General features: G+C 38.0%; 1 protein-coding gene across 2 annotated transcripts in view; it reads right to left on the bottom strand.

The window, feature by feature from the left end:
* SLC1A1 (solute carrier family 1 member 1) overlaps positions 1–27,188 on the bottom strand; it is a 106,325-nt gene that overhangs the window by 41,267 nt on the left and 37,870 nt on the right. For both annotated transcript variants that reach the window (XM_036738405.1, XM_036738406.1), the window contains exon 2: positions 14,794–14,934. In XM_036738405.1, coding sequence (XP_036594300.1) covers positions 14,794–14,934 — 141 coding nt within the window. The remainder of the gene's footprint in view (positions 1–14,793; positions 14,935–27,188) is intronic.

The raw sequence follows: 27,188 nt of genomic DNA, 5'->3' as shown, positions 1-27,188 counted from the left end.
GGATTCAAGCCCTGCCTTTGCCACATGCTGTGTGGCTCTGGGCAAGTCACTTAATCTCTTAGTATGTATATCCATGTATGTGTTGTTGTTCAGTCATTTCAGTCATGTCTGACTCTTCATGACCCCATTTGGGGTTTTCTTGGCAAAGATACTGGAGTGGTTTACCATTTCCTTCTCCAGCTCATTTTATAGATAAGGAAACTGAGGCAAACAGGCTTAAGTGACTTGCCCAGAGTCACACAGCTAGTAAGTGTCTGAGGCTGGATTTGAACTCAGGAAGATGAGTCTTCCTGATTCCAAGCCCAGTGCTCTATCCATTCATCACCTAGCTGCCCATGTACATGAGCACACACACATGTGTATATGCACATGCAGCCCAATAGGTATATAAGATGTGTGTACACATGCTTACACATGTATGCATATATTAGAGATCATTAAGTCAATTCCATCTGTTTTGCAAATGAGGAAACTTGACAGAGAGAAAATAAGTGACTTTGCCAAGGCCAAACGGGCAGTACCAAGATTCAAACCCAGCTCCTTTAACTTAAGCTCTAGTGCTTATTCTGCTATACCTGATGTTGCCTTTCAAGAAAGTGGGAAGTGGTATTTGGATTAGCAAATTTACTGTGTGGCACGACTGTCTTCTGCCTCACTTCTTTGCTTCCTCTATTGTCCCTCTCCCTAGGACTATCTTTTTCATGCTATCATTGTAATGTAAGAGCATGTTCCCTCCTGAAAGATTGAAGCTCTTTCTATAGTCCCTTTGGTGGTTCTTTGGAAGAAAGGCAAATTAATGTCATAACTCGTCTTGATTCAATAGTTGTGCTGGCACTAACCACTTATTTTTTGATGAACTCAAGAAAAGGCATAAATCATTGGTGCGAAACTGCTTAGGCCTCCTCATTTTCTACACTCAGAAACAATTTATGGCAAGCTATTTTAGTTCTAGGCTAGAAAAGACAAAGTGTGGGGAATGCTAGGCAGCTAAGCCTGTTCTTTGGAACTGCAAGGGACCACAGAGATCATCTTCATCTTCATCACAGATGAAGAAACTGAGGGTAAGAGAGGAAAACTGACTTGCTAAATGTCATATGAGCAGCAACTGTCAGAACCATAATCTGAACCCAAAGAGTTGGAAGGGGGCTTGAGCAACTGATTCAGGAGGTGATGCCAAGCCATGTCATGACTTCAAATCCAAAACTCTTTCCACTACTACACACTGAATCTCATATAGACAGAGACCATTGACTGGTGGAAAGTGGTTAGGGAGACTCATTTGGTATCAGGCATATTGCAGAAGCATGTTCAACACTCCCTTAATTTGTTTGGCTTTTTATTATCCATGTCTTTAATGTGAAATAGCATCTTTTTGTCCATCATACAGGTTACAATATAATGAGATCATAGGAGTTAGAGCTAGAAGGGAACATAGAGATAATTAAGCCCAATTCTCTGATTTTAGAGATAAGGAAACTGAGGCTCAGAGAGGGGAAATAAATAGCTAGGGGTCACAAAAGGCTAAGTTTCAAAACTGGAATTAGAATTCAAGTCTTCTGGGACCACTAGTCCAATTCTCTCATTTTACACAAGTTTCCACACAGTATGAAATATATAGCACACCACCAGCATTTCTAAAGCAAACATTTAATATTCTTATCATTGGAAGTTAATTGCAAATGATGGTGAAATGCTATATTAAGTTTATATTAAGGAGAGAGCACATTTAAATACACACTTAGACAGATGTATATATCAACTATTGGTTATCTACACCAGTGGAGGCACTTATTGGCATGGATAATAGAAAGCCATGGATAACCTGATTATTTAGATACCCATACATTGGGGATGGGGATGTAGCTTCCCACTTTTGGTAGGATAAGATAGTTCTGAGACTACATAACTACATGGGGGGAAGGCAGCTATTTTGGATGGATAAATATACCCTCTACCCCACAGACTATTTTTTTTAAAATGCGGTTCTTTTTTTACGCTTAATAGTATTTTATTTTTTTGATTACATGTAAAGATAGTTTTCAATGTTCATTTTTGTAAGATTTTAAGTTCCAAATTTTTCTCCCTCCCTCTGTTCCCTCTTTGGTCCCGAAGACAGCAATCAATCTAATACAGTTTATACATGTACAATAATGTTAGGTATATTTCCACATTAACCATGGTGTGAAAAACGAATCAGAACAAAAGAGAAAAACCAAAAGAAAGAAAAAAGAAAAAAAAGTAAAAATGGTATACTTAGATCTGCATTCAGATTCCACAATTCTTTCTCTGGATGTGGATAGCATTTTCTATCACTAGTCTTTTGGAGTTGTCTTGGATCATTGTATTGCTGAGAAGATCTAAGTCTAACATAGTTGATCACTGCACAATGTTGCTGTTACTATGTACAATGTTCTCTTGGATCTGCTCACTTCACTCAGCATCAGTTAATGTAAGTCTTTCCAGGTTTTTCTTAAATCTGCCTGCTCATCATTTCTTATAAAACAGTAGCATTTCATTACATTCATATAGCACGACTTGTTCAGCCATTCCCAAATTGATGGGTATCCCTTCAATTTCCAATTCTTTGCCACCACAAAAAGAGCTACTATAAATATTTTTGTACATGTGGATCCTTTTCCCTTTTTTATGATCCCTTTGGGATACAGACCTAGTATTGGTATTGCTGGATCAAAGGGTATGTACAGTTTTATAGCCGTTAGGGCATAGTTCTAGATTGCTCTCTAGAATGGTTGGATCTGTTTTCAACTCCACCAACAAGGCATTAGTGTCCCAATTTTCCCACATCTTCTCCAACATTTATCATTTTCCTGTTTTATCATGGTAGCCAATCTGATAGGTATGAGGTGGTACCTTAGAGCCATTTTAATCTGCATTTCTTCAATTAGTATTAATTTAGAGTATTTTAATATGATTGTAGATAGCTTTCTTCATCTGAAAACTGCCTGTTCCTCTGCTTTGACTGTTTGTTGATTGGGGAATGACATGTATTTTTGTAAATTTGACTCAGTTCCCTATATAGTTGAGAAATGAGGCCTTTATCAGAAATAATGGCTGTCAAAATTGTTTCCCAGCTTTCTGCTTTCCTTCTAATCTTCATTGCATTGGTTTTGTTTATACAAAACCTTTTTAATTTAATGTAATCAAAATTATCCATTTTGTATTTCATAATATTCTCTGTCTCTTCTTTGGTCATAAATTCTTCCCTTCTCCATAGATCTGACAGGTAAATTATTCTTTGCTCTCCCATTTTGCTTATTTTATCACCCTTTATGTCTAAAATCATTTATCTATTTTCACCTTATTTTGGTATATGGTGTAAGATGTTGGTCTATGCCTACTTTTTGCCCTACTATTTTCCAGTTTTCCCAGTAGTTTTTGACAAATAGTGGGTTCTTATCCCAGGACAGGGGTGGAAAACCTGTGGCCTCAAGGCCACATGTGGCCTTCTAGGTCCTTGGGTGTGGCCCTTTGATTGAGTCCAAGTTTTACAGAACAAATCCTTTTATTAAAGGGATTTGTTCTGTGAATTTTGGATTCAGTCAAAGGGCTGCACTTGAGAATCTAGAGAGCCATGTGTGGCCTTGAGGCCGCAGGTTCTTCCCCACCCCCCATGCCATAAGCTGGAGTCTTTGGGTTTATCAAACATTACTGTAGTCATTGACTACTTTGTCTTGTGTACCTAACTTATTCCACTGATCCACCACTCTATTTCTTAAAGAAAGACCAAATAGTTTTGATGATTTGCCACTTTATAATATAGTTTTAGATCTGGTATAGCTAGGCCACCTTTCTTTGCATTTTTATTTCACTAATTCCCTATATTCTTGACTTTTTCTTCTTCCAGGTGAATTTTGTTATTATTTTTTCTAGTTCTATAAAATATTTTTTTGTTTCTTTGGTATGGCACTGAATAAGTAAATTAATTTAGGTAGAATTGTCATTTTTATTGCATTAGCTCAGTTTACCCATGAGCAATTGATATTTTCCAATTGTTTGTATTTAACTTTATGTGAAGTGTTTTGTAATTATGTCCATATAGTTCATGTCCTGCAACATTGCTAGGATTCTCTAAGTATACCATCATACCGTCTACAAAGAGTGATAGGTTTGTTTCCCCGTTGCCTATTCTATTCTTTCAATTTCTTTTCCTACTCTTTTTGCTCTTCTCTCTATTCTACTCTTATTGCTAATGCTAACATTTCTAGTGCAATAATGAGTAATAGTGGTGATAATGGGTATTCTGATCTTATTGGAAATGCTTCCAACATATCCCCATTGCATATAATGCTTGCTCTTGGTTTTAGATAGACACTGCTTATCATTTTAAGGCTAACTCCATTTATTCCTATGCTCTTTAGTGTTTTTAATAGGAATGGGTGCTGTATTTTCTCGAAAGCTCTTTCTGCACCTATTGCAATAATCATATGATTTCTATTAGTTTTGTTACAGATATGGTCAATTATGCTGATAGTTTTCCTAATGTTGGACCAGCTCTGCATTCCTACTATAAATCTCACCTTGTCATAGTGTATTATCCTCATGATAAATCATTGTAATCTCTTTGCTAATATTTTATTGAAATATTTTTGCATCAATTTTCACTAGGGAAATTGGTCTATAATTTTCTTTCTGTTTTGGCTCTTCCTGGTTTAGGTATCAGCACCATATTTGTGTCATAAAAGGACTTTAGTAGGACTCCTTCACCTATTTTTCCAAAAAGTCTATATAGTATTATTAATTGGATTAATTGTTTTTTAAATGTTTGGTAGAATTCATTTGCAAATCTATCTGGCCCTGGAGATTTTTTTCTTATGGAATTCATTGATGGCTTGTTCAATTTCTTTTTCTGAAATGGGCTTAAGTATTTTATTTCCTCTCCTGTTAATATGAGCAATTTATATTTTTGTAAATATTCATTCATTTCTAATATTCATTCATTGTCAGATTTTTGACATATGATTGAGCAAAATAGCTCCTAATTATTGCTTTAATTTCCTCTTCATTGGTGGTGAATTCACCTTTTTCTTTTTTGAATATTGGTAATTTGGTTTTCTTCTTTTTTTACATCAAATTAACCAAAGTTTATCTATTTTATTGTTTTTGCCATAAAAGCATCTCTTTTATTTATTAGTTCAGTAGTTTTCTTTCAATTTTATTAATCTCTCCTTTGATTTTAGAATTTCTAATTTGGTACTTAAATAGGGATTTTTAATTTGTTCCTTTTCTAGTTTTTTTAGTTGCATGCCCAATTCATTGATCTCCTCTTTCCCTATTTTTTTCATGTAATTGTCTATAGAAATAAAATTTCCCCTAAGAACCTCTTTGGCTGCATCCTAAGTTTTGCAATACTGTCTCATTATTGTCATTATCTTTGATGAAATTATTGATTGTTTCAATGATTTGTTGTTTGGCCCACTCATTGTTTAAGATTAGATTTCCAAGAAATTTTTAGTCTTTATTACATATGATTTTTATTGCATCATGATCTAAAAAGGATGCATTTAATATTTATGCCTTTCTTCATTGGATTGTGAGGTTTTTATGCCCTAATACATGGTCGATTTCTGTGTAGGTGCCATGTACCACTGAAAAAAAGACATATTCCTTTCTATCCCCATTCAATTTTTTCCAGAGGTCTGTTATATCTAACTTTTCTAAAATTCTATTCACCTCCTTAACTTCTTTCTTGTTTATTTTTTTGGTTAGATTTATCTAGTTCTGAGAGGGGGATGTTGATGTCCCCCACTAGTATAGTTCTGCTGCCTATTTCTTTCTGTAACTCACTTAACTTTTCCTCTAAGAATTTGGATGCTATGCCACTTGTTGCATATATGTGTAGTACTGATATTACTTCGTTGTCTATGACACCTTTTAGCAGGATGTAGTTTCCTTTCTTATCTCTTTTAATTATGTCTATTTTTGCTTTTGTTTTGTCTGAGATCAGGATTGCTGTCCCTACTTTTTAAAAATTTTACTTTAGCTGAAGCATAATATATTCTGCTCCAGCCTTTTACCTTTACTTTGTGTATATCTCTCTGCTTCAAATGTGTTTCTTGTAAACAATATATAGTAGGTTTCTGGTTTTTAATCCCTTCTGCTATCTTCTTCTGTTTTATGGGAGAGTTCATCCCATTCCCATTTACAATTATGATTACTGTTTATTTTTCTCCATCCTATTTCCCCCCTGTTTATACTGTTCTTTCTACTTTCACCTTGTCCCTCCTCATCAGTGTTTTGCTTCTGACTACCACCTCCCTCAATCTGTCCTCCCTTCTATTATCCCCCCTTTTCTTTCCCCTTTCCCCTCCTACTTCCCTATAGGGTAAGATAAATTTCTATACCCAACTGAGCATGTTTGTTATTCACTCTTTGAGCCAACTCTGATGAGAGTAAGGTTCAAACAATGCTCCCCCTTCTTTCCCTCTACTCTAATAGGTCTTTTGTGCCTCTTCATGTAATGTATTTTACCCTATTTTGTCTCACCCTTTCCTCTTCTCCCAGTGCAATCCTTTTTTTCACCCCTTAATTTTTTTATATCATCATATCAAAATCAACTTATACCCTCTGTCTATGTATACTCCTTCTAACTGCCCTAATATTGATACAGTTCTCAAGAGTCACAAATATCATCTTGCCATGTAGGGATATAAACAGTTTAATCTTATTGAATAACATGTTTTTTTTCTTTCAACTACCCAGAAAAAATTAGCATAACCAGGATCAAGGCCTTGGTTGCTGAGCTGTGCTGTGGCTAACAGCCCCCTACTTGCCTGGACACACCATCTGTGCTGTGCTGTGCTCCCTTTTTATCCAAATAAAAGTTCTTCTAAGTTATCTTAAGCTGGAAAATTGTTTCACTCCATCTTTTTGTGGGTCCTGTTGTTCCAGAATCCATTTAGAGGCTTGATTTAACATCGTTTCTGAAGGAAACTGGGGAAAGCTCAGTCAACTTGCTGGCTTCCCTCCACCATCTTGGCTCCACCCTGATCATTCTTCCTAAATAAAATGCCTTTCCCAATTTATGTTCCTCAACTCCATCTGAACCTGACTTTCAACATTCCTATTTCCAGGAAGCTAGGTGGTACAGTGGACAGAGCACCAGGCCTGGAATCAGGAAGACCTGTGTCTTCCAGATCCAGACCTAGTCACTTACTAGCTGTGTGACCCTGGGCAAGTCACTTAACCCTGTTTGCCTCAGTTCCCTCATCTGTAAAATGGGAAGGAAATGGCAAACCACTCCAGTATCTTTTCCAAGAAAACCCCAAATGGGGTCATGAAGAGTTGGACACAACTGAAATATGAAGAAACTACTTCTATCGATGCAGGTCAGCATCTTCTTTAACAAACCTTCTTTGGTAAATAATAATAGAGACAGGGCCCGTGATTTCATTGGTCTAGAAAACTCCAAAAATGAAGAAACTAATTGTATCAATGCAAGTCAGCATCTTCTTTACAACATTAGTCTTAGAACATTATCTAGAACAACTGAGAATTGTTTGTCCAGCCTATGGTGGGACTTGAACCTGGTTCTTCCGAGCATGCAAGACTGGTACTCTATCCGCTATGGCACTACCTTATCTGGTAAGAACTACCACTGCTACTACTACTTCTCCTACCACTACTACCACCACTACCACTACTACTACTACTAGGACTACCACTACTACTGCTACTGCTGCTACTATCACTGCTATATATAATGTGTGTGTACATATTTATATGTATATATATGTATACATATATATGTACATATATATGTATGGAGAGAGAGAGAGAGAGAGAGAGAGAGACAGAGAGAGACAGAGAGAGAGAGAGAGAGAGAGTGTGCATATCTTGAGGGTGGCAAGGAGTCTGGAGTTATGTCATTATCTGGAAGAATCTGGATTATCTGGATCTGAAGAGAAGACTTAGGTGAGGCATGAGAGTTATCTTTAACATTTGAAGGCTGCCATATGGATGAGGGATTAGGTGTGTTTTTCTTGGCCCTAGAGGGAAGAGCTAGACACACCTTGTGGAAGTTTCAGGGAGGCAGCTTTAGGCTCAATGTAAGGAAAAATTTCCTAACAATTAAAAGCATTCCACTTTTTAATATCTTGGGAGGTGTGGGTTAGATTAGATGGCCTCTGAGGTCCTTTCCAACTGATATTGTGATTATGTGACTTAATCAATTACACAGAGAAGTATCAGAGGTGTATTTCAAATTCATGTTACTCCAGACTCCCAATCCATTATTCTCTTCACAATTTATTGCCTCTTTAATTCTGTACAACTTTGGTCATGTCTCTACTCTGTATTCTTTCATTGTTCACTGTGTTCTGTCTTCCCTACTAAATAGTAGGCATCTTGGGAGAAGAGACCCAATCTTTTTTTTCTTAGCACAGTGCCTGGAACAGAGTAGCCATTTAATAAATGCTTGTTTCTCCTTCCTTCCTTCCTTCCTCTTTTTCTTTCTCCGTCTCTTCGTTCCTTCCCATCTGTATAGCACTTCATAGAGAGCTCTGCACACAGTGGGTACTCAAAGGACACTTATTAACATTTACAAACAAGCCATCAAGCCTTTTACTGAAGTTTCTTCCTAGAAATGATTAACTCTGAGAAAGAGTGAGATATTTGACAAAGAATTTCCCAACAACAATGGCTTGGGCATAGGAAGAAGAAATAGAAGAAAAACTTCTCTCCCCTGGGCTTTTCAAGACCCACTCTGCTCAAGAATTTTCCAGGGCTATTTTCCTGGCTACTTCCTAGAACTATAAGTCAATCAGTGACTTATGAAAATGCAGTGAGTGTACTGGAGCCAGCTTGCATAGGTTTGAAAGAGCAGTGTGAGCATTTACACCTTGGAAACCAGTAAAGTTACAATTAGGGCTTGATTTGCTTTATTGTTCATTGTCTAGACTTAAGAAAGTGATGGGGAAATGTGTAATAATTGAATTAACCTTAAAATATGATGTACATACATTTTCCCACATAGAACTGCCTTTTAAACATTTACCAGCACAGCCTTGTATACCAGTGGCTATCTGGAACTAATTGACAGCATTATATTTTGAAAAGATAAATGATTTTATGGTATCAACATGCCACAAGATGATGGAAGTTGTAGGACTGATTCAGCATATTCAGTCTAGATGGTTCTTTTGGGTATTTTTGGCTCTAGTATGCCATGCTTTTATGCCAGTAATGCTGTCTTAATCTGTATACTTCTAGAAATATACTACTACTACCACAAATCTATCTATCTAATCATCTATCTATCTATCTATCTATCGAGAGTTTATAAAGCACCTTCCTCATAACAACCTGCCCTCATAAATAACAATGATAGAGACAGGACCTATGATTTCATTGGTCTAGGAAACTCCAAAAATGAAGAAACTACTTCTATCAATGCAGGTCAGCATCTATACTTCAGGGAAACATAGAAGATTAGAGTTGGAAGAAGTATTAGAGAGACTCACATCATTTGGACACCCAGTGAAACACTACAGGAAAGGCCATTCTTGGACTATGAGATTTCTATATGGAAGGGACCTTTGTTTATGTATGGCCCAACTCTGAAGTAATTCCAAAGCCTAAAGCAGATGAGGAAAACAGGGTCAAGAGAACTGCACAAAGTCATATTTACATAGCATTTTTTTGGTAGTACGTTTATTATCATCTCCATTTTACAAAGGGGTAAACTGAGGTCCAGAGAGTGACTTGCCCAAGGCCAAAGAAGTAGTTAGTAGCAGAGCCAAGATATGAATCCAAGTTCTTTGACTTTACACCCAGTGTTTTTCCATTGTGCTATTTTGTTTCCTGTTGAATTGAGTTGCATTGCAGCTGGAAAAAACTGGGAGAAAGGCAGTTCTGGAATATCTAGTGCTATCAATGATTTCCCTAGATCACTTGTAAAATACACTTTTTTTTTTTTTTACCATTTTACCATTTACCATGTAAATGTTCCAGACCATAAGTATTGGTTATTTTCAAATAGCCCCTGCACAGTACAATTGCACTAACGTGTGTATATATTATTACTGAAGTGGTTTTATTAAACCTGATTTTCTATTCATTTTCCCTTCTAGTTGCTTAATCTGGACCATCCTTCCATGCCATTTCTGTGGCCAGATAAAATTCAAACTATCACTCATGAATAGCCATATAAAGAAAGTTTTGAGGATTAGAAAGGATATTAAAGGCATTAAAGACAATAAACATTAAAGACAATTCAAACATTAAAGACATTAAAAACAATTATTATAACAATAACAAAATGCTCCTTTCAATCTTCTAACAAGGTAAGGTATCATGCCTGACTTATAAATAGTGTTATGCCATATAGATGATGAAAAAACAAATAGAAAATTGGGTACCTTGCATACTTATTTATTTTGCATAAGCATAACTTTATAAGAAAATTTTCAGGGAAGCATCCATTGGGTGAAGTGAGAAATTGTTAATCTTTACAATACTGTAGTCCTAGAGCATCAATTATAAACAGGCATGGTACCCTAAAAAACTGAAGGGAATATTCATTTATTTATTTTTAATGGTTTTTCCATTCTAATACTTAAAAGTTTATATGGCTACTCATGAGTAACAATATTAACTTTATCTGACAGTATTCATTTTATTTGCATGGATGAACAATGGATTAAGCAACTTGAATCTATATTTGTATCTAATACGTACATACAAACAGACATGTATGATAAGACATATATGTATATGATAAGTCTAACTTGAGGTCTACTCTAGGCAAGAAAAAACCCTAAATATAGCACCTCTGCAAACAATAGCACCTTTGAACATCCTACCTCATCCACAGTGTTGTGCTCCACCCTGATTAACCTCCATACTTTTTTGGGAAGGGAGTAGGGAAGGCTGGGAATGAACACTGACAGGTGATACACTCTGGAAGAGAATATCTCTAGCTTTCTAGTGGCCTGTTAATTTGAGAATGAAATTCATTTTCACATTAACAGAAGGGTCATGTTTCTGTATATTGTATAGCCTGAGTGAAGGCAAGGAAAAGGATTCCTTTATTGGATGCTCCCATATCTGTCTTCTTGTCTTCAGGGTGCCATCCCATGGGAAATGAATTAGTTCTGTTCTGCCAGCCAACATGTGGAGATTATAGAGCTAGACATTTCTGTTTAAGGTACAGAGAATCTTTCTAACAATGAGAACTCTCCTAAAGTGGAATGGTAGTAGACTTCCCTTCCATGGAGATCTCCAAGTAAAAGTTGACTGGTTGAATGACCACTTGTTGGGGTTGTTGTGGAGGCCATTCTTACTAGGGTATACATTGGGCAGATGGTTTCTAAAGCTTTACAGAAACCTTCACATCTCACAGGATTATTCTAAGTATTTCTCACATTGTTCAATGAATACCTGTAAAGTTGCTTGTAAATGATACATATGTAAGACTGATGAGTTTTTGAGGTGCGGTACCATTTTCAATTACATTCCCACAAAATATAAACTCATAGTGGATAGGGTTTTATCCCTGCTTGGCACATGGTAGGTGCCTAACATATGTTTATTTATTGATTGATTTCCATAGCAGCTTCTTATTTAAAGGAATTCTGCAGTGAACTCATTTGTAATGCAAGTATTCCCTAATATAGTTATGTTAGGAGTTCAAATTTTAGTGTATTAAGTTGTCTTAAAGCTATAATTGAATCCTATTGATGATGTAACATGTTATAAATAAAAAGGATGCTGGGTTTGGAGTTGGAGGACCTTGGGTTAACTCCTGGTCCTGGTTCAAATCTAGCAGTGACACTGCTACCATGGGTGAGTCGCTTGAGACCTCAGTCTCTTCATTTGTAAAATGAAGGAGTTGGATTAAATGATCTCAGACGGCCCTTTGAGCTCTAAATGTCCTAAAATAGCCACTGTCTTGAATGTTTAAGGAAACAAATCTTTGAGAGCACATATAGCTTTTACAATTTCTGACTTCCCTTACGCACACCCTACCCTACCTACCTGGGGGCAGCTAGGTGGCAAAGGAGATAGAACACTAGGCCTGGAGTCAGGAAGACCTGACTTTAAATCTAGTCTCAGCCACTTACTAGCTGTGAGACCCTGGGCAAGTCACAGTATCGTCAGGGATAAATTGATAGAAGTAGATTAGATGATTTCTAAGGTCACTTCTAATTCTAAAGCCTATATACCTAAGAATTTCTCCATTGTCATATACCTTAAGGAAGATACATGCTGTCAATTGTAGAATGGCTAAATAAATTGTGGTACTTGAATGTAATGGAATATTTTACTGCATTATAAGAAATGACAAATACAAAGAACTCAGATGAATATGGCAAGGCTTACATAAACTGATGCAGAGTCAAGTAAGTAGAACCAGGAAAACACTATACAGTGATTACAACAATGGAAAGGAGACTTGTAGACGAAATTGAAATGCTGCCTAATTATAATGACCAAGCTTATAGTTATTCAGTCATTTTTCAGTCATATCTGACTCTTTGTGACCTTATTTGGGGTTTTCTTGGCAAAAATAATGGAGTGGTTTGCCATTTCGTTCTCCAGCTCATTTGATAGATTAGGAAACCGAGGCAAACAGGGTTAAGTGACTTGCCCAGAGTCACACAGATAGTAAGTATCTGAGGCCAGATTTGAACTCAGGAACATGAGTCTTCCTTACTTCAGGCCTAATGCTCCATTGTGCCACCAAGCTGCCCACCAGCTTGTCCCAGAAGAGTTAAGAAAGTTCATCTCCTTCCCTTCATTGGAGTGGTAGGAGCCTATGATTGAGGGCTCACTGGAAAGGAGGGAGGGGAGGGGAGGAGTATATTCAGAAGTGAATATGATTTTAAAACAAAATATATTAAAAAAAAGAAAGATGGTATAATTTGTTGGGGAGAACCTTGAATCCAAGAAGACATGAAGCTGACAGTTGCACAAAGCACTTTCCTCACTATGAATCTGTAAGGTGGGCAGTTAAAGTATCATTATCCCAATTTTTACAGATGAAGTAACAAAACTCAGATGCTGAATAACTTGCTCAGGGTTGTACAGCTAATAATTTACTAGAGGTAGGCTCTAAATCAGACATACTGTGATAGCACTAGGAAGCTCTCTCTATTTCTGCTGTGATCAGTATGGCATGTTAAGTAGAGAGAATGCAGCCTTTGGAGTCATTGGTCTTAGGCTTCAATCTCAGCTCTGCCACTTAACTGGGTGGCCTTGGGCAAATCCTTTAACCTCTCTACTAGGGCATGTAAAAAGTTGGAGACAGAGTTTCTGGGTAATTGATTATTTTACTAATCATGCTAGCAATAATTAATAAAAGGGGCCAATGATGCTCTTGAATGCCAAAGACCCCTCATGGAACCTAATCATTGCTTATATGCCCTTGGAAGAGCGGGTATTCTTGAGGGTGGCAATTGACTCTGATTAGGTAACAGTTAATAAGAAGAATGAATATCATAATGAGAAGTGGACCTATTATAATGAAGGGCTGGGGGACTTGACTCTGATCACTCAGTCTTGGTCTAGGAGACATATCTATACCCATATCCAGTGGTGGGATTCAAATGACTTAACCAGTTCTCCATGGAACCAAGCTGAGGCCCCGCCCCTGCTGCTGACGTGGCAGCAGCAGGCCCTGCCCCCACTAATAACCAGTTAGCTGAACTCAACCTAAAATTTGGTACTGGTTCACCACTACCCGTATCTCCCTGTCTAGGGTAATCTAAACAAAAAGATCCCTGCCCAAACCTGCCAGAGTGCAAAACAATGGGCCTCAGATTAAATTCCTCAGATTAAATTCTTTATAAGATTCTCTAGTTGGGTGGAGTGACCCACCCAGGATTGAAAGGCTTGTACTTTGGGGATTTCATAATCTCATTTATCAACAATGCCCTTCAGAGACTGAACAACCTAAAAAAATCCTGGTCCTAATTAATAATTAATAATTGATTATTAACATAAGAGAGAAATAACCATTTCTCTCATTAGGTCTCAGTGCTCTTAGTTCCTTCCTCTAACCCTGACCCTAATCCTATATCAATGATCCCTATTCTAATGTTCTTTCTGCTATGCTATACAGGAAGGACAACACGTAATACAGTAGAAAGCACATTCCTCCTCTGATGCTTACTACCTGTGGGATCTTGGTAATCTTGGATAAGTCCCAGTTTCCTCATCTAAAAAAATGAGGGTTGGGCTAGATGGCCTTGAGATCCCTTCTGGCCCTAGGTCTGTGATCCTATCGCTAGTTAAATAGATATAGATCCTATCTATAGCTACCTGTGAAATCTTTTTTTGTGGACACTCTTCGTGCTACAAAAGCCTAGAAGGGGAGCAATCGGAAATGCTATTAAAACTGACATCCTCGTTATGCCAGAGGACACTGGCTGATGCTTAGATAACCAAATGTTCTTTCTCTTGCCTCCTGTCACTGAGTGTGAGTTTATTTATAGCAACTCTGAATAATAGTGTCTTCCTCAGAAGACCTGTCATCTGACTTGACCAATGAAGATCTAAGAGGAAGAGAAAGAGAGACAGAGGTAGAGTCAGAGACAGAGACAAAGAAAGACACAGACATAGAAAGAGATACAGAGACAGAGACAGAGACAGAAAGAGAAAGGCAAGAGATGAGAGCACTATATAGGCAATGATCACTACAGCACCACTCCCTCTAAATTCCCCCAAAGGACAAGACCATTCTCCAAATGCAAAAGCTCCTGGTATGGCAGAACATGTCTCTTAACTGGTGAAACCCAACAAAGAACTAACAGACCCCAGTTTTTATGAGAGTACCTGTAATCATGCTGGATACAATTAGGGGCAAGATGATAAGCTTCAGCATTCGCATTAAAATCTCTCCAGGAAAGGCAAAGTAGAACTTGTCCAGGTTTGATAGCTTGCCATATTCTCGGACCAGGACTCCCACTCCAATACCTAAAGGAGAGAAAATAAAGTTGGACACAATATTGTTCAGACCTCCTTGATGCTTGACCCACAAATTAAAGACAAAGACAGATGAATAGAACCATTCAAAAAGGGTCCATAAAAAAACAAGATCATAGATTTAGAGTTGGAAGGTACCTAGGAGGACACCTTGTCCAACTCTCTTATTTTACAGATTAACTCTCTAAGGTCTACAGAGGTTAAGTGATTTCTCCAAAGAGCACACAGTGACCAAGCTTGGGTTTAAATCCAGGTCCTCTGACTCCAAATGAAACTGTTTTCCCCCTTATGTCCTGCTGCATTTCTTTTTGACATTCTCTCAAACACCAGTAAGGCCAGGAATTTACAATCTCATTTTCCAAGATTATTCCATTCTACCCTACCCTACCCAACCCCACCTAATCCTATCCTAGGAAAAACAAGGTAATTTGTCTCCTCATTACCTCCTCATTAATTATTAACTATGGGGCAATTAACCATCAAAAAATCTCATGGAAAAAGTTAATGCCACTTCAAGTCTAATGAACTAGATAAACCTGTGAAGGAATGGTCTTCAGGCAAAAATAAGAGATAGGAGCTGGACCTTTTTTGTCATTGAGGAAATTTCCTTGATCCATTTTAAGAGAGTTGTCTATCTAGGAGCATTAAGAAGTTAAGTGACTTGGCCAGGGCCACAATGCCAACACATGTCAGAGGCTAGACTTAAACTCAGGTCTTCCTGGCTTTGAGACCAATTCTCCAGGGGTGGGGAACTTGTGGCCTGGAGGCCACATGTAGCCCTCTAAGTTCTCAACTGTGGCTCTTTGACTGAATTCAAACTTTGCAGAATAAATCCCCTTTATAAAAGGATTTGTTCTGTAAAACTTGGACTAGGTCAAAAGGCTGCAACCAAGGACCTAGGCCATAAATGGCCTCGAGGCCATAGGTTCCCCAACCCATACTGCTTTTCTCTCTCAAAAAAATTACTTTAAAAATTATTATTTTTATCATAAATTAATATTATTTTATAATTTTTACAGGAAATGAATAATATATATTTATTTCATAGTATAACAAATATTTATTTTGTAATGAAATAACATTTATTCTATAGTGTAATAATGAATATTGAACGAGACATAAATTTTATTTATTATAACTGCCTGATGGAAAAAGTTAGAAGAATTTCATCTGAAACATCTTTATTTGTAGTATTAAATTAAATAATATCTTGGATTAGGAAATTCTTTAATATAGTTGAAAGACTTGTTCTAAAGATATATGTTTGATTTCTGTTATATGGAGAATACACATAAAAATCACATCATTCTCATGTGTGGTTGGGGTGGACATGAAAAACTAAAAACCATAGATAAAATCTAAATAACGTATTGAATATCCTATTCAAGGGTCAGCAAACTAGGCTCCAACTGTATAGCCTATGAGCTAAGAATAGTTTTTACATTTTAAAATAAAGATCATGTTTAAAACATGAAAACCGTTCTTAGATCACAGACCATATCAAAGCAGGCAGAGGCCATGACTGGGCTGTCACACGGTGGTTTGCCTACCTCTCATGGATCCAACCTTCAATTCCTATCACCAAACCTTTCATGAAGGAGCAAAACTGACTTGAGCTTCTTTATTTTGTTCCCCTGGTCATCGTTTGATGACAAGGCCAAAGAAAAGTGTACTGGGCATGAAGGCTTAGGAGAAGAAAAGGGTTGGGACAGGGGACAAACTGGAATACCCAGTGTGAATTACTCAAGTCTGGCTGTACACAGTACAGAACTCTGGGTCACTCTGAAGGGTCATAAATTTGGATGGGATTTGACTGTCAAAAGAGCGCTGGAATTGCTTCAGACATTTACTGGCTGGGTGATACTAGGCAACTTACAACCACTCTGTGCCTCAGTTTTCTCATCTATAAAATGAGAGAATTGGACTTGATGCCTTTCCAGATCCCATTCAGCTCTCACTTTATGATATTATGAAGAGGATGGGTATGGTAATCCCTAAGGTTCCTTCTGGCTGTAAATCCAATGATATTGTGCTGAAATGCAGGCATCCCCCAATAGATAGAACAGATGTATTGCCTAAAAGATTTGATAGCACAATGTCAGTTCTATTTTTATCCCACTGATTTATGTTTTGCCAAATTAAGATATGTCTACTTCTCCTAAGGCTTTTGGGTCAGATGCTAGAATAATGAAAAATTCTGTAAGTATTAATTTATATTGAACCAACAGGCCTTTATTAAGCACCCTCTAGGTGCCAGGCACTATGCTAAACAAGAAAGACAAAAACAATTCCTGCCCTCAAGGAGTTCAACATCTAATTTAAAGGCATGTCCAATTCATTCTGCACTTTGTACAATTCCCAAGGAGTGAAATTCCACTGAATGCATTGTTTGTCCTTCACTCATGTCAGGGAGGAGCCCTTAGGTTCTGAAAGGCCATACTATAGGAATATAAGTTCTGGCAGGTCCTACAAAGCTGGAAAACCTGTGAATACAGTCCCTATGGCAGACTGCTCTCTGGGGTCCGGACTAATACAGTTTAGAGACACTCAGCCTCAGAGAGTTGGCTGCCATATTACAACTCAAACAATCAGCTAAGGTGGAAAGGGGATTGTGATCAACCTTGTTGGAGGAAGTGCCCACACTAAGGAAATCATGCAACTTCCAATGTACCAAAGTACCAGCTTCCAGAAGATGAAAGGACCATAAAAAGAATTACATTGATGATAAGATGTTTGATCTGGAAGGTGCCTTAGAAGACATCTAATCTACTTTTCTCCTTTAATAGAAGAGGAAACAGGTGCAGAGGGGGAAAGAGACTTTTTCAAGGCATAGTAGAAAGAATGCTGCACTTGGAGTAAGGAAAACCTGGATTCAAATCCCACTTCAGCTGTTCCCATACTAGCTGCAGGACATTGGACAAAACTCATACCTTCTTTGGACCTCAAATCAACTGTAAAGTGAGGTTATTGGACTTGATGGCTTTAAGGTCCTTTCCAATTCTAAATCTATGGTCATATAAAGTTTCAGAGTTGGGTCTTATGTCTCTCCAGGGGTGTAGAACCTGTGGTCTTGAGGCCATATAAAGCCCTCTAGGTCCTCAAGTGACTGTTGACTGTCAAAGGGTTGCACTTGAGGACCTAGAGGGCCACATATTGCCTCAAGGCTGCAGGTTCCCCACCCTTATTAGACCCCCACCACCACCCCAAACAACTTACACTATTAGAAATAGTGGGGGTACAGTAGAAAGAATCCTGGAGCTGGAATCAAAGGACTTGAGTTCAAATCCTAGTTCTAACACAACCAGTCTGAAATTGAGGAGATCCTAAGTACCCTGGCTCTGGGTTCTCCTCTCTGTGAAATAAAGGGGTTGAACAAGATGACCTCTAAGGTTCCTTTCAGATCTGTGTTCCTGTGATTATACAGATTTGTCTGGAAGTCTTGGGGAGGTTGACAGCAGAGGAAGCGGGGATAAGCCCGGGGGGAAGAGATAAATCCTAAAAGTGTCCAGCTAAGCAGGCGAGGAACCTGACTGCCTCATCTGCCTCCAGTTTTATTATACTTACTTTTGGTAATTGAGTGCATGCTTGAAAAAGCACATGAAAGCTGGGTAGTTAGAGGGGAATGTCATTTGAGTTTGGGGACCTGAACAATGGGGCAGATAGAAGAGACAAGAGGTGGGATGATCGTCAGGGTGTCCGGTCTGGCAGGCTAGATTGTTTGTCAAGGGAAGACTTTTATTAACCTTATTCTTGATATATGTTGTTGTCAATTATTTTCTTTAATATGGCTTTTTTCACCCTATGAGAATAATAGTTATTAAAAGAAAGGGTATGATAGGGAAGTCAAAGATGTAATTTTTGGACCCTTGAGGAAGATGATTACATTGCAGCAGAATGAAGAACAGAAGCATTGGAAATTTATAGCTGAAGAGACATTGATATGTAGTCTAATGTCCTCATTTTATAGATGGGAAAATAGAAGCTGAGAATGGTGAGTGGACTAAGGTCACAAAGACAGTATGGGGAAGAGGTAAGATTTGAGCAGAAGCCCCTGGGCTTCAATAATTGAATTTGAGAAACTAGACATAGGACAAGAAGTAGCTAACAAATTTCAAAGTCGGGAGTTTAGGGCAGAAGAAGATTTGGAAGGGGGAGGGACAGAATAGCTAACTAAGTGTTTGAAGGGCTATCATGCTGAAGAGGGATAATAATCTATAACATTTATATAGTGCTTTAAGGTTTGCTCAGTACTTTACATTTGTTAAGTAATGTAATAAGTAAATAAGTAAAGTAAAAGTAATAAAGTAAAAAGTAAAGTAAAAAAGTAAAGTAAAAGTAATAAAAATATTATCATGCCAATTTTACAGATGTGGAAAGTAAAACTGAGAGAGGGTAAGTGACTTGCCCAGGGTCACACAGCCAGAAAGTGAGACAGGATTCAGTCTCAGGCCTTCCTCCCACAAGTCTCCCTGCTCTGTTCACTGTACCACCTACCTGACCATTGGACTTGTTCTTATTGGCTTTAGGAGAATAGAACTTGGAGCAATGGGTGAAAGTATAAAGAGATGAATTTAGGTTTGATTTCAGGAAAACCAGCAGCAGCAACAAAAGACAACTCCCTAACGATTAGAGCCATCCACAAGTGGAATGAGAAGCCTTGGGAGGTGGTGAATCCTGTTTCTTTCAAGGTCTTAAAGGCAAAGGGTGGATGACCATTCATTAGATAAATTATAGAGGATTCCATACAGCACAGGTTTTAAACCTGGGGATCAAGACTTTGTTTTTTGTTTTTTCAAAGTTGATAACATTATTTCAATATAATTGATTTCCTTTGTAATTCTGTATATTTTATTTTATACATTTAAAAAAATTCTGAGAAGGGATGTATAGGTCTCAATAGACCTACAAAGGGCTCCATGACTCCCCAAAAGTTAACTCCTGTTAAATAGGATTATTTTGTTAATTGCATAAGATTCTTTGGGGAGATATGGATTAGATTAAAAGGCCTCAGAGGTCCCTTCCAACTTTGAAATTCTATGATTCTGTAAGCCTGATAGGCAATGTTCCTCCTTTATTAAGTGATTTTCTTAAAGCAAATACAGGCTCCCAAAGGACTACCTCAGAGCAGGATCATGGTAGAGACAAGATCTTTGAGAATAAGGCCATACCTAGGGGCAAGTTCAAGCCCAAGAACTCTCTCCTTGGGGCAAGAAAACCAACAGAGCCCTCTCAGTTACTCTTAGTCACGAGGAATGTAAAAGGTTAAAGAATTCCCATAATGCTGTTTTTGCCTTTTGGTATCCCCAGAGTTTCACATAGTGTCTGGCACATAGAAAGAGCTTAATAAATGCTTGTCAGCTTTCTGCTGGGTTGCCCTGCGTATCAAGAACGGTAAAGATCACAGCCATCTCCTAAGATTATTGCGGCCTTACTGATGACTATTACCTAATTCCCTGGCCTTTTCACTCCCAAAAGAACAAGGAAACAGGCAATAAGCCTGGAGAATACATGATTAGAATGCTTAGCTCTTTTCATTCAATCTCAAAAATCACAACGTGGGGATTTGGGAGCCTAAAGGGCTAGGGCACAAGTAAAGGATGGGTAAGGTACTCATGAGACACACATCACTATGGGGTCAATGAGGTGAAAGTAAGTAGCCATCAACCAACACATAAACTCATGTAGCCATCAACCAGTACATAAGCTCATGTAATATATGGATTTTCCTACATACATGCACACACACATATACTTATGTATATAAAATTTTTTCCCCCCTGCTAAGTCTTGGTTGTCTTGGATCGTAACTTCTTGGTAGGCTGAAAATGATCTCTTAGATTTTTTTTTTTTCTAGAGCACTTGGTCTAAACCTCTCATTTGTCCTTATTACATACAACACTGTAGCATATTTATCTGTGTATATATTATATCCGCTTAATGAAACTGTAAACTCCTGGAGAGGAAGAATGCTGTCACTTTTTCATTTCTGAGGGGAGAGGGAAGCTGAAAGGAAATAAGCATTTTATATAGCACCTACAGGCACATATTAAGTGCTTTTTACAAGAATTATCTTGGCTGATTCTCACAACAACCTGGCAAGGAAGGTACTATCATTATCCCCATTTTACAGTTGAGAAATCTGAGGAAAACACAAGTAACCGGTCTGGCGTCACACAGCTAGTGTCAGAGGCCAGATTTTAACTCAGGTCTCCCTGACTCCAGGCCCAGCACTGTGTCCACCAGCCTCCTTCAATTCTCAGTGCCTGGCACAGAGTACTCACTTAATAAATGCTTGTTGAATCACATGGTATACTGGAAAGATCATTGGATTTTTGTGTCAAAAGACCTGGTTTCAATCTCTGGCTCTGCTATTTATTTCTTTTTTTGACACTGGCCAAATCACTTCCCCTGGCTGGGCCTTAGAACTCAACAATAACATGAGAGTGTCAGACTAGACTGGGCATGGGGAACCTGTGGCTGAGGGCATGCAGGTTCCCCACCCCTGGACTAGACCACCACTTTTCAAACCTTTTGGTTTCAGGAGTCCTTTGCACTTTTAAAAATTATTGAGGACCCTTCAAAAAACTTTTGTTTGTATAGTTTATATCTTTTGATATTTACGGTATTAGATATGGAAACATTTCAGTATTATTATGAAAATAGTTTTGACCTCACAGACCCCCTGAAATGGTTTCAGGGACCCCCACACTTTGGGAACTGCTGAACTAGATGATCTCTAAGTCCCCTTTCCTTAAAGGGAATGTTTGTAGAGGGAAAAATATTCAAATAGTGGCTGGAAAAAATTCCCTGAGTAGAATTTCAGAAGTACTTAAAAATATTTTCCCTCAGCCTATGAGTCTTACTTAATCAAGAATTTCCTAAAATTGGAGTTCAGAGATGACCTTTGGCATTATTTAGTCCATTTGAACAGATGAGAGTAGAAATGTTCAGTCTTTTCAGTCTCCATTCAGGGTTTTCTTGACAAAGATACTGGAGTGGTTTGCCATTTCCTCCTCCAGCTCATTTAATGATGAGAAAACTGAGGCATACAGAGTTAAGTGACATGCCCAGGGCCACACAGCTAGTTAAGTTTCTGAGTGGAAAAGTGATATATGCCCAAATCAGTTAGGTAGTAAGTAGCAAAACCCAGATTTGAACGTGAGTGCTTTGACTCCAAATGCAGAGTTCTTTTGGAATACACCATGTCTTCTCCATGTACTAAATTTAAATTTTCTTTTGTGAAATGTCACTTTAGCCATTGGATTCAAAAGCACGTGCATTTCTACTCTCTTTTGTGCAAACAGAAGCAGGTGCTTCTCTGGCTCTGTAAATCTGTGTCAAGTGAGACTTTTCTAGGGTGAGCAGCTTGCTGGGCTCCAGCATAGCCAAGAACAGCCTTTTGCCACGAGGAAGCTGTTACTATGGTAATTTATAATCTACAAGTGCTCAGTCAAAACAGAGACATGAAACAACCAGAAGAATAGGAACCAAGCTCTCATTCAGCACAGCAATTTCTTTATTATTTAGGAATGAAGATAGGCACTACTCATTTAAAATAAGATGCTGCAGTTCAACAGGCCCACTTTAGTTTGGAAAATAGATGCTAGCTGGAAAAAGAAGCTAAAGGCTGCCTACATAGCATTCAATCGCTATCCTCTGAGATGATGAATTTTGTTAATATTTGCTAAATATTAGCAAATACCTCAAATGGTATTTTTGTTGTTCAGTTGTTTTAGTCGTATCCGTCTCTTTGTGACCCCATTTGGAATTTTCTTGGTAAAGCTAGTGTTGCCATTTCCTTCTCCAGCTCATTTTACAGATGAGAAAATTGAGGCAAACAGGGGTAAGTGACTTGCCCAGGTTCACATAGCTATTAAGTGTCTGAGGCTGGACTTGAACTCAGGTCTTCTTGATACCAGGTCTGATGCTCTATCCACTACACTACTGTGCTGCACATTTCTCTAAGTAGTAATGTTATTACTTTTTACAAAGAAGACATTCATACTCTATCCAGAACACTCACATAGCATTTGGAGAGCTAAATGCATAAATACTTCTTCTGTTAGTATAGGCTATGTATTATAGTAAAGAGATCCTTGGATTTAGAAGCAGGAGAGCTGTGAGTTCTGGTTCAAACACTTTCTTGCTATGTGACCATTATTAAGTCATGTTAGCTGTCTGACCCTTAATTTCCTCATTTGTAATCTTGGGATGATATGTGCCCTATCTGTCTCAGTGTTGTTGTGAGACTGATACTTCGAAAACTTTACAAAACCTTCTAAACCTATGTAAATCTGAGCTATTCTTATCATTCTTACAGATTGTTACTCCTCCGTATGTTACTGTTTTATGTGATTCTTGTAAATTTTTGTGAATGTTTCGTTGATAATCTCCCCAACTTGTATGGTTCCTTTAGTATCTTGAGGGTGTTAATGTATCATCCACTGTCTTGGTTTATTTCACTACATGTCTAGGTCACTTCTGTTTATAGTCATACTATTTTTAAAATGAACTATAAAGCTGATTTTTTAATGCTACCATAGTTTCTAGATAATTGAACACAACAGTTGTGGAGATGAGTTAATTCGCCTTTTCTGGTTTCAAAGTTAGGATGAATTGTAGTCTTCGCATGGTCCACTTTGTTACAAAGTAGTAATTGGAGTAATGCTAATAATAAAAGGCATTGACTTCCATGCATGAAGATGTTTACCAACAATGGTAAGGCACCATGACATAGTGGATAGAGACCCAGCCTTAGATACAGGAGGGCTTCTGGCCTCTGACACATGTGACCATAAGTAAGTCACTTAAAACACTCAGTGTTTCCAGGTAACTTTCTAAGAATATAACATTGTAGACCAGCTGGGGATCTGTACTGAGTGGAGGGAGTTTTCACAATGGGACTTCCCCACAATGATAAATTCATAAGTCTACACTAACATTGATGATGGATTACTCAGAGCCAACTACTTTCTTGACCAATACCCTGGGTTAGTCTATTATCCTAGAATAAAGATGTTCTCTGAGATAAACTAACAAGTTTTAGTTGGTCAAGAGTTCTTGTTATAATCTCTGATAATATACAAAGAACTTTACAGAGACCTTCTTTTTTAAGTCTTTCCAACAGCTCTGGTGAGGTAGGTAGTACAAATCTTATTCAAAGATTAAGAAATTGAAGATTAGGGGGCAGCTAGGTGGTGCAGTGAGTAGAGCACCAGCCCTGAAGTCAGGAGGACCTGAGTTCAAATCCAACCTCAGACACATGACACATGTACTAGCTTGTGTGACCTTGGGCAAGTCACTTAACCCCAATTGCCCTGCCTTCCCACCTCAAAAAAAAATTAAAAAAAGAAAGAAATTGAGGATTAGGGAGTTGAAATAATTTTTTTTTTTAAGATCACATAGGTAGTTAGTAGCAGAAATGGGAATGAACACAGGCCAGCAGATCTATCTAGATTCCTGAGCTCTTTCCACATGGCCTCCCTATAGTTAGGCCTTTGTTGAGGAGAGAAAGGAGTAAGTTCCTCTCTGAGGCATTACTACACTAAATGATACCCCAAGAGAAACTGTGCCACCCTAAGCACATATCTTACTGAAGTAAGAGCTGGCCTCTCTGGCGTTCTCTCAGTCAGAATTTGTCAGTTCCACTTGATAATTGACATTCATAATTATGGCTGAGGTACTCCAAGAACATTCTGAATCAAAGACAGAACTCTGTATCACGTGCATTTTAATGGATTTCTGCTCTTTGAAAATTACTACTCTATCTTGAATATGTAATGGTAGCTGTCAAGTGGCATGCTTGATTAACCAGAACATGTGCTTCTTGACCCAGCCACATTAACAATGACTATACCAGAAAAGCATTGCAAAAGTCAACCCAGCAGAGTCAGAAGACCTGGCTTTGGGTACTGGCTCTGCCAATTAGTAGCTGTGTGATGACAAGCAACTCAAATAATTTTTCTAAGCCATCAGAAAAATTGGAAATAACAATGTTGTGGGGATCAAATGATATTTTATCAATTAGGGGATAGGGACTGGGTCTATTAATTCATTGGTATAGAGAATTTGTAAGCAAGGAAATTCTACCAATGCAGACCAGCACCTATTTGACAATTTATAGTCAGTCGTAGAGAGATATCCAGAGCAGAAGTAGCTGACTACATTAAACTGTACCTGGGAGATATTTAACAAAATAAATGGAACTACAATAGAACACAGAAAAATGTTAATATGCAGTTTTCTAAGTCCATATGTGGCCTGAAGGGATTCCCCCCACCTTTTCACCTGGAATTTGATACCACTGGGCTAGAGTACTGAGTAGATAAGAGATACACAGCACTCCATGTTAAGCAGCATTTGTACCCAGGTCTTCCTGGCTTGGGGGCAAGCTCTTTCCATTAATCCACACTGCCTCTCATTGCATTAATAAGGGTTACAAAGTGCTTTAATACATATTAAATTATACATGCACTATATAAATGTACAATATAAATACACTATATATACATGTACTATATAAATGTACAATAGTGGTTATTATCACTTTAGGCACACAGGAGAATCTCTTTTTTCTCTCTCATTCCAAATATAAACAGTGACAAAAAAGACCTATCATTCTTTCGCTGCTATTTTTAAATTGTGTGCCCAGTAGAAATTGCATCTGCGTGGACCTTTCAGTTCAAGAGAGCTTAATACATAACTAAGAATGTGTTTTTTGATGCACGATCTTGTCTTTTCTATATAATCTCAAGTTGACTCACCCATAAAAAATCTTCCATTTTCAAATATAATTGAAACCTCATACAAAACTGTTCAGGAGACAGGTAAGTGCCTTAGTAGATAGAGTTCTGGTCCTGGAATCAGGAAGACCTGAATTCAAATGTGGTCTCAGATACTTGCTAATTTGTTTGACCCTGTGCAGGTCACTTAACCCCTCTTTGTCTTAATCCACTGGAGAAGGAAATGGCAAACCCCTCCAGCATCTTTGCCAAGAAACCCCCATGGACGGTACTGGCGGCTTTGGTCCATGGAGTCACAAAAAGTGAGACGTGAGTGAACAACCCTGAGCAAATTACTTAACGCTGTTTGCCTCAGTTTCCTCATCTGTAAAATGAGCTGGAGAAGGGAATGGCAAACCACTCCAGTATCTCTGCCAAGAAAATCCCAAATGGGGATTGCAAAGAATTAGACACTACTGAAAAACAACTCAACAACAACAAAACTGTGCAAGTGTATCATGTCCATAGGACCACAAGAAAAATGACTTTAATATACCAGTATAACATAAGACAATGTACATAAAGTCATCAAAAGTCGGGTTCTGCCTTTGGACAATTCTGGACAAGATCAACTGTTGGTGAAATGGCTATTTGTATTTAGTTTGCGGACTCAAATTTTACAATGAGTGACATTTCAAATCTAAGGTCTGTGGGTGACTGCCAAGTTTGGTTGAGGTTGTAGGAGTGGGGAGATGAGGTCAAGATGGGACAAGGGTCAAATGGGTAATAACGTCTCATATTTGCTTGGTACTTTAAAGTGGTTTCCCAGGCAACAATTCTGTGTGGTAGATATAACTGTCCCTATTTTGCAGATAAGGAACCTGAGGCTTCTAGAGAGATAGTAATAACATCTCTAGCCACACAATTAGTGAAGGATGGGTCTTGAACTCATCTTCTGACTCCAAATCCAGTGGTTTTTTTTAACAACAGGCCTCCTCTCCGATACAATAGAATTTTATCTGGCTGGACCAGGGATGATGTATTCTCCTTAAACAAATATTCAGGAGAAAAGAGCCTTCTAACCTCTGAGTCTTTGCTTTCTTTTGTTATCCTGTGCCATGGCTGCCTATCCCAGACTTACATAGGGTTCCCCATAGGCTTCTGGGATGGTTTAGAACTCAATAAAAATCATTAAACTCACTTTTTCTCCCCAGTTAATAGTGGTCTGAAATGGCTGTAGAGACTCCTGTTCTTCAAGGAATGATTTTATATTACTTCCCCTCACATGTTTTACAGCTAAACTGGCCAACTTGCTGCTCCCATAATGATATTCTGCTTCCTACCTCTAGGCCCTTGCCTGGAATGTTTTCCCAAAAGCCTTTCCCAATTTGCCTAGTTGTTAATGTTTTTCTCATCAAAATGATTTTGAATTTATTTTGCATATATTTTATATTGATTTATGTTCAAAGGATCACAGACTTAGAGCAAGAAGAGACTTTAAAGGCTATTTAATCCAACTCCTTC

The sequence above is a fragment of the Trichosurus vulpecula genome, chromosome 9, assembly GCF_011100635.1.
Source record: "Trichosurus vulpecula isolate mTriVul1 chromosome 9, mTriVul1.pri, whole genome shotgun sequence".
NCBI classification, from domain to species: domain Eukaryota; kingdom Metazoa; phylum Chordata; class Mammalia; order Diprotodontia; family Phalangeridae; genus Trichosurus; species Trichosurus vulpecula.
Note: the sequence above shows the minus strand (reverse complement) of the source record. Positions and strands in the feature narration are given on the sequence as shown.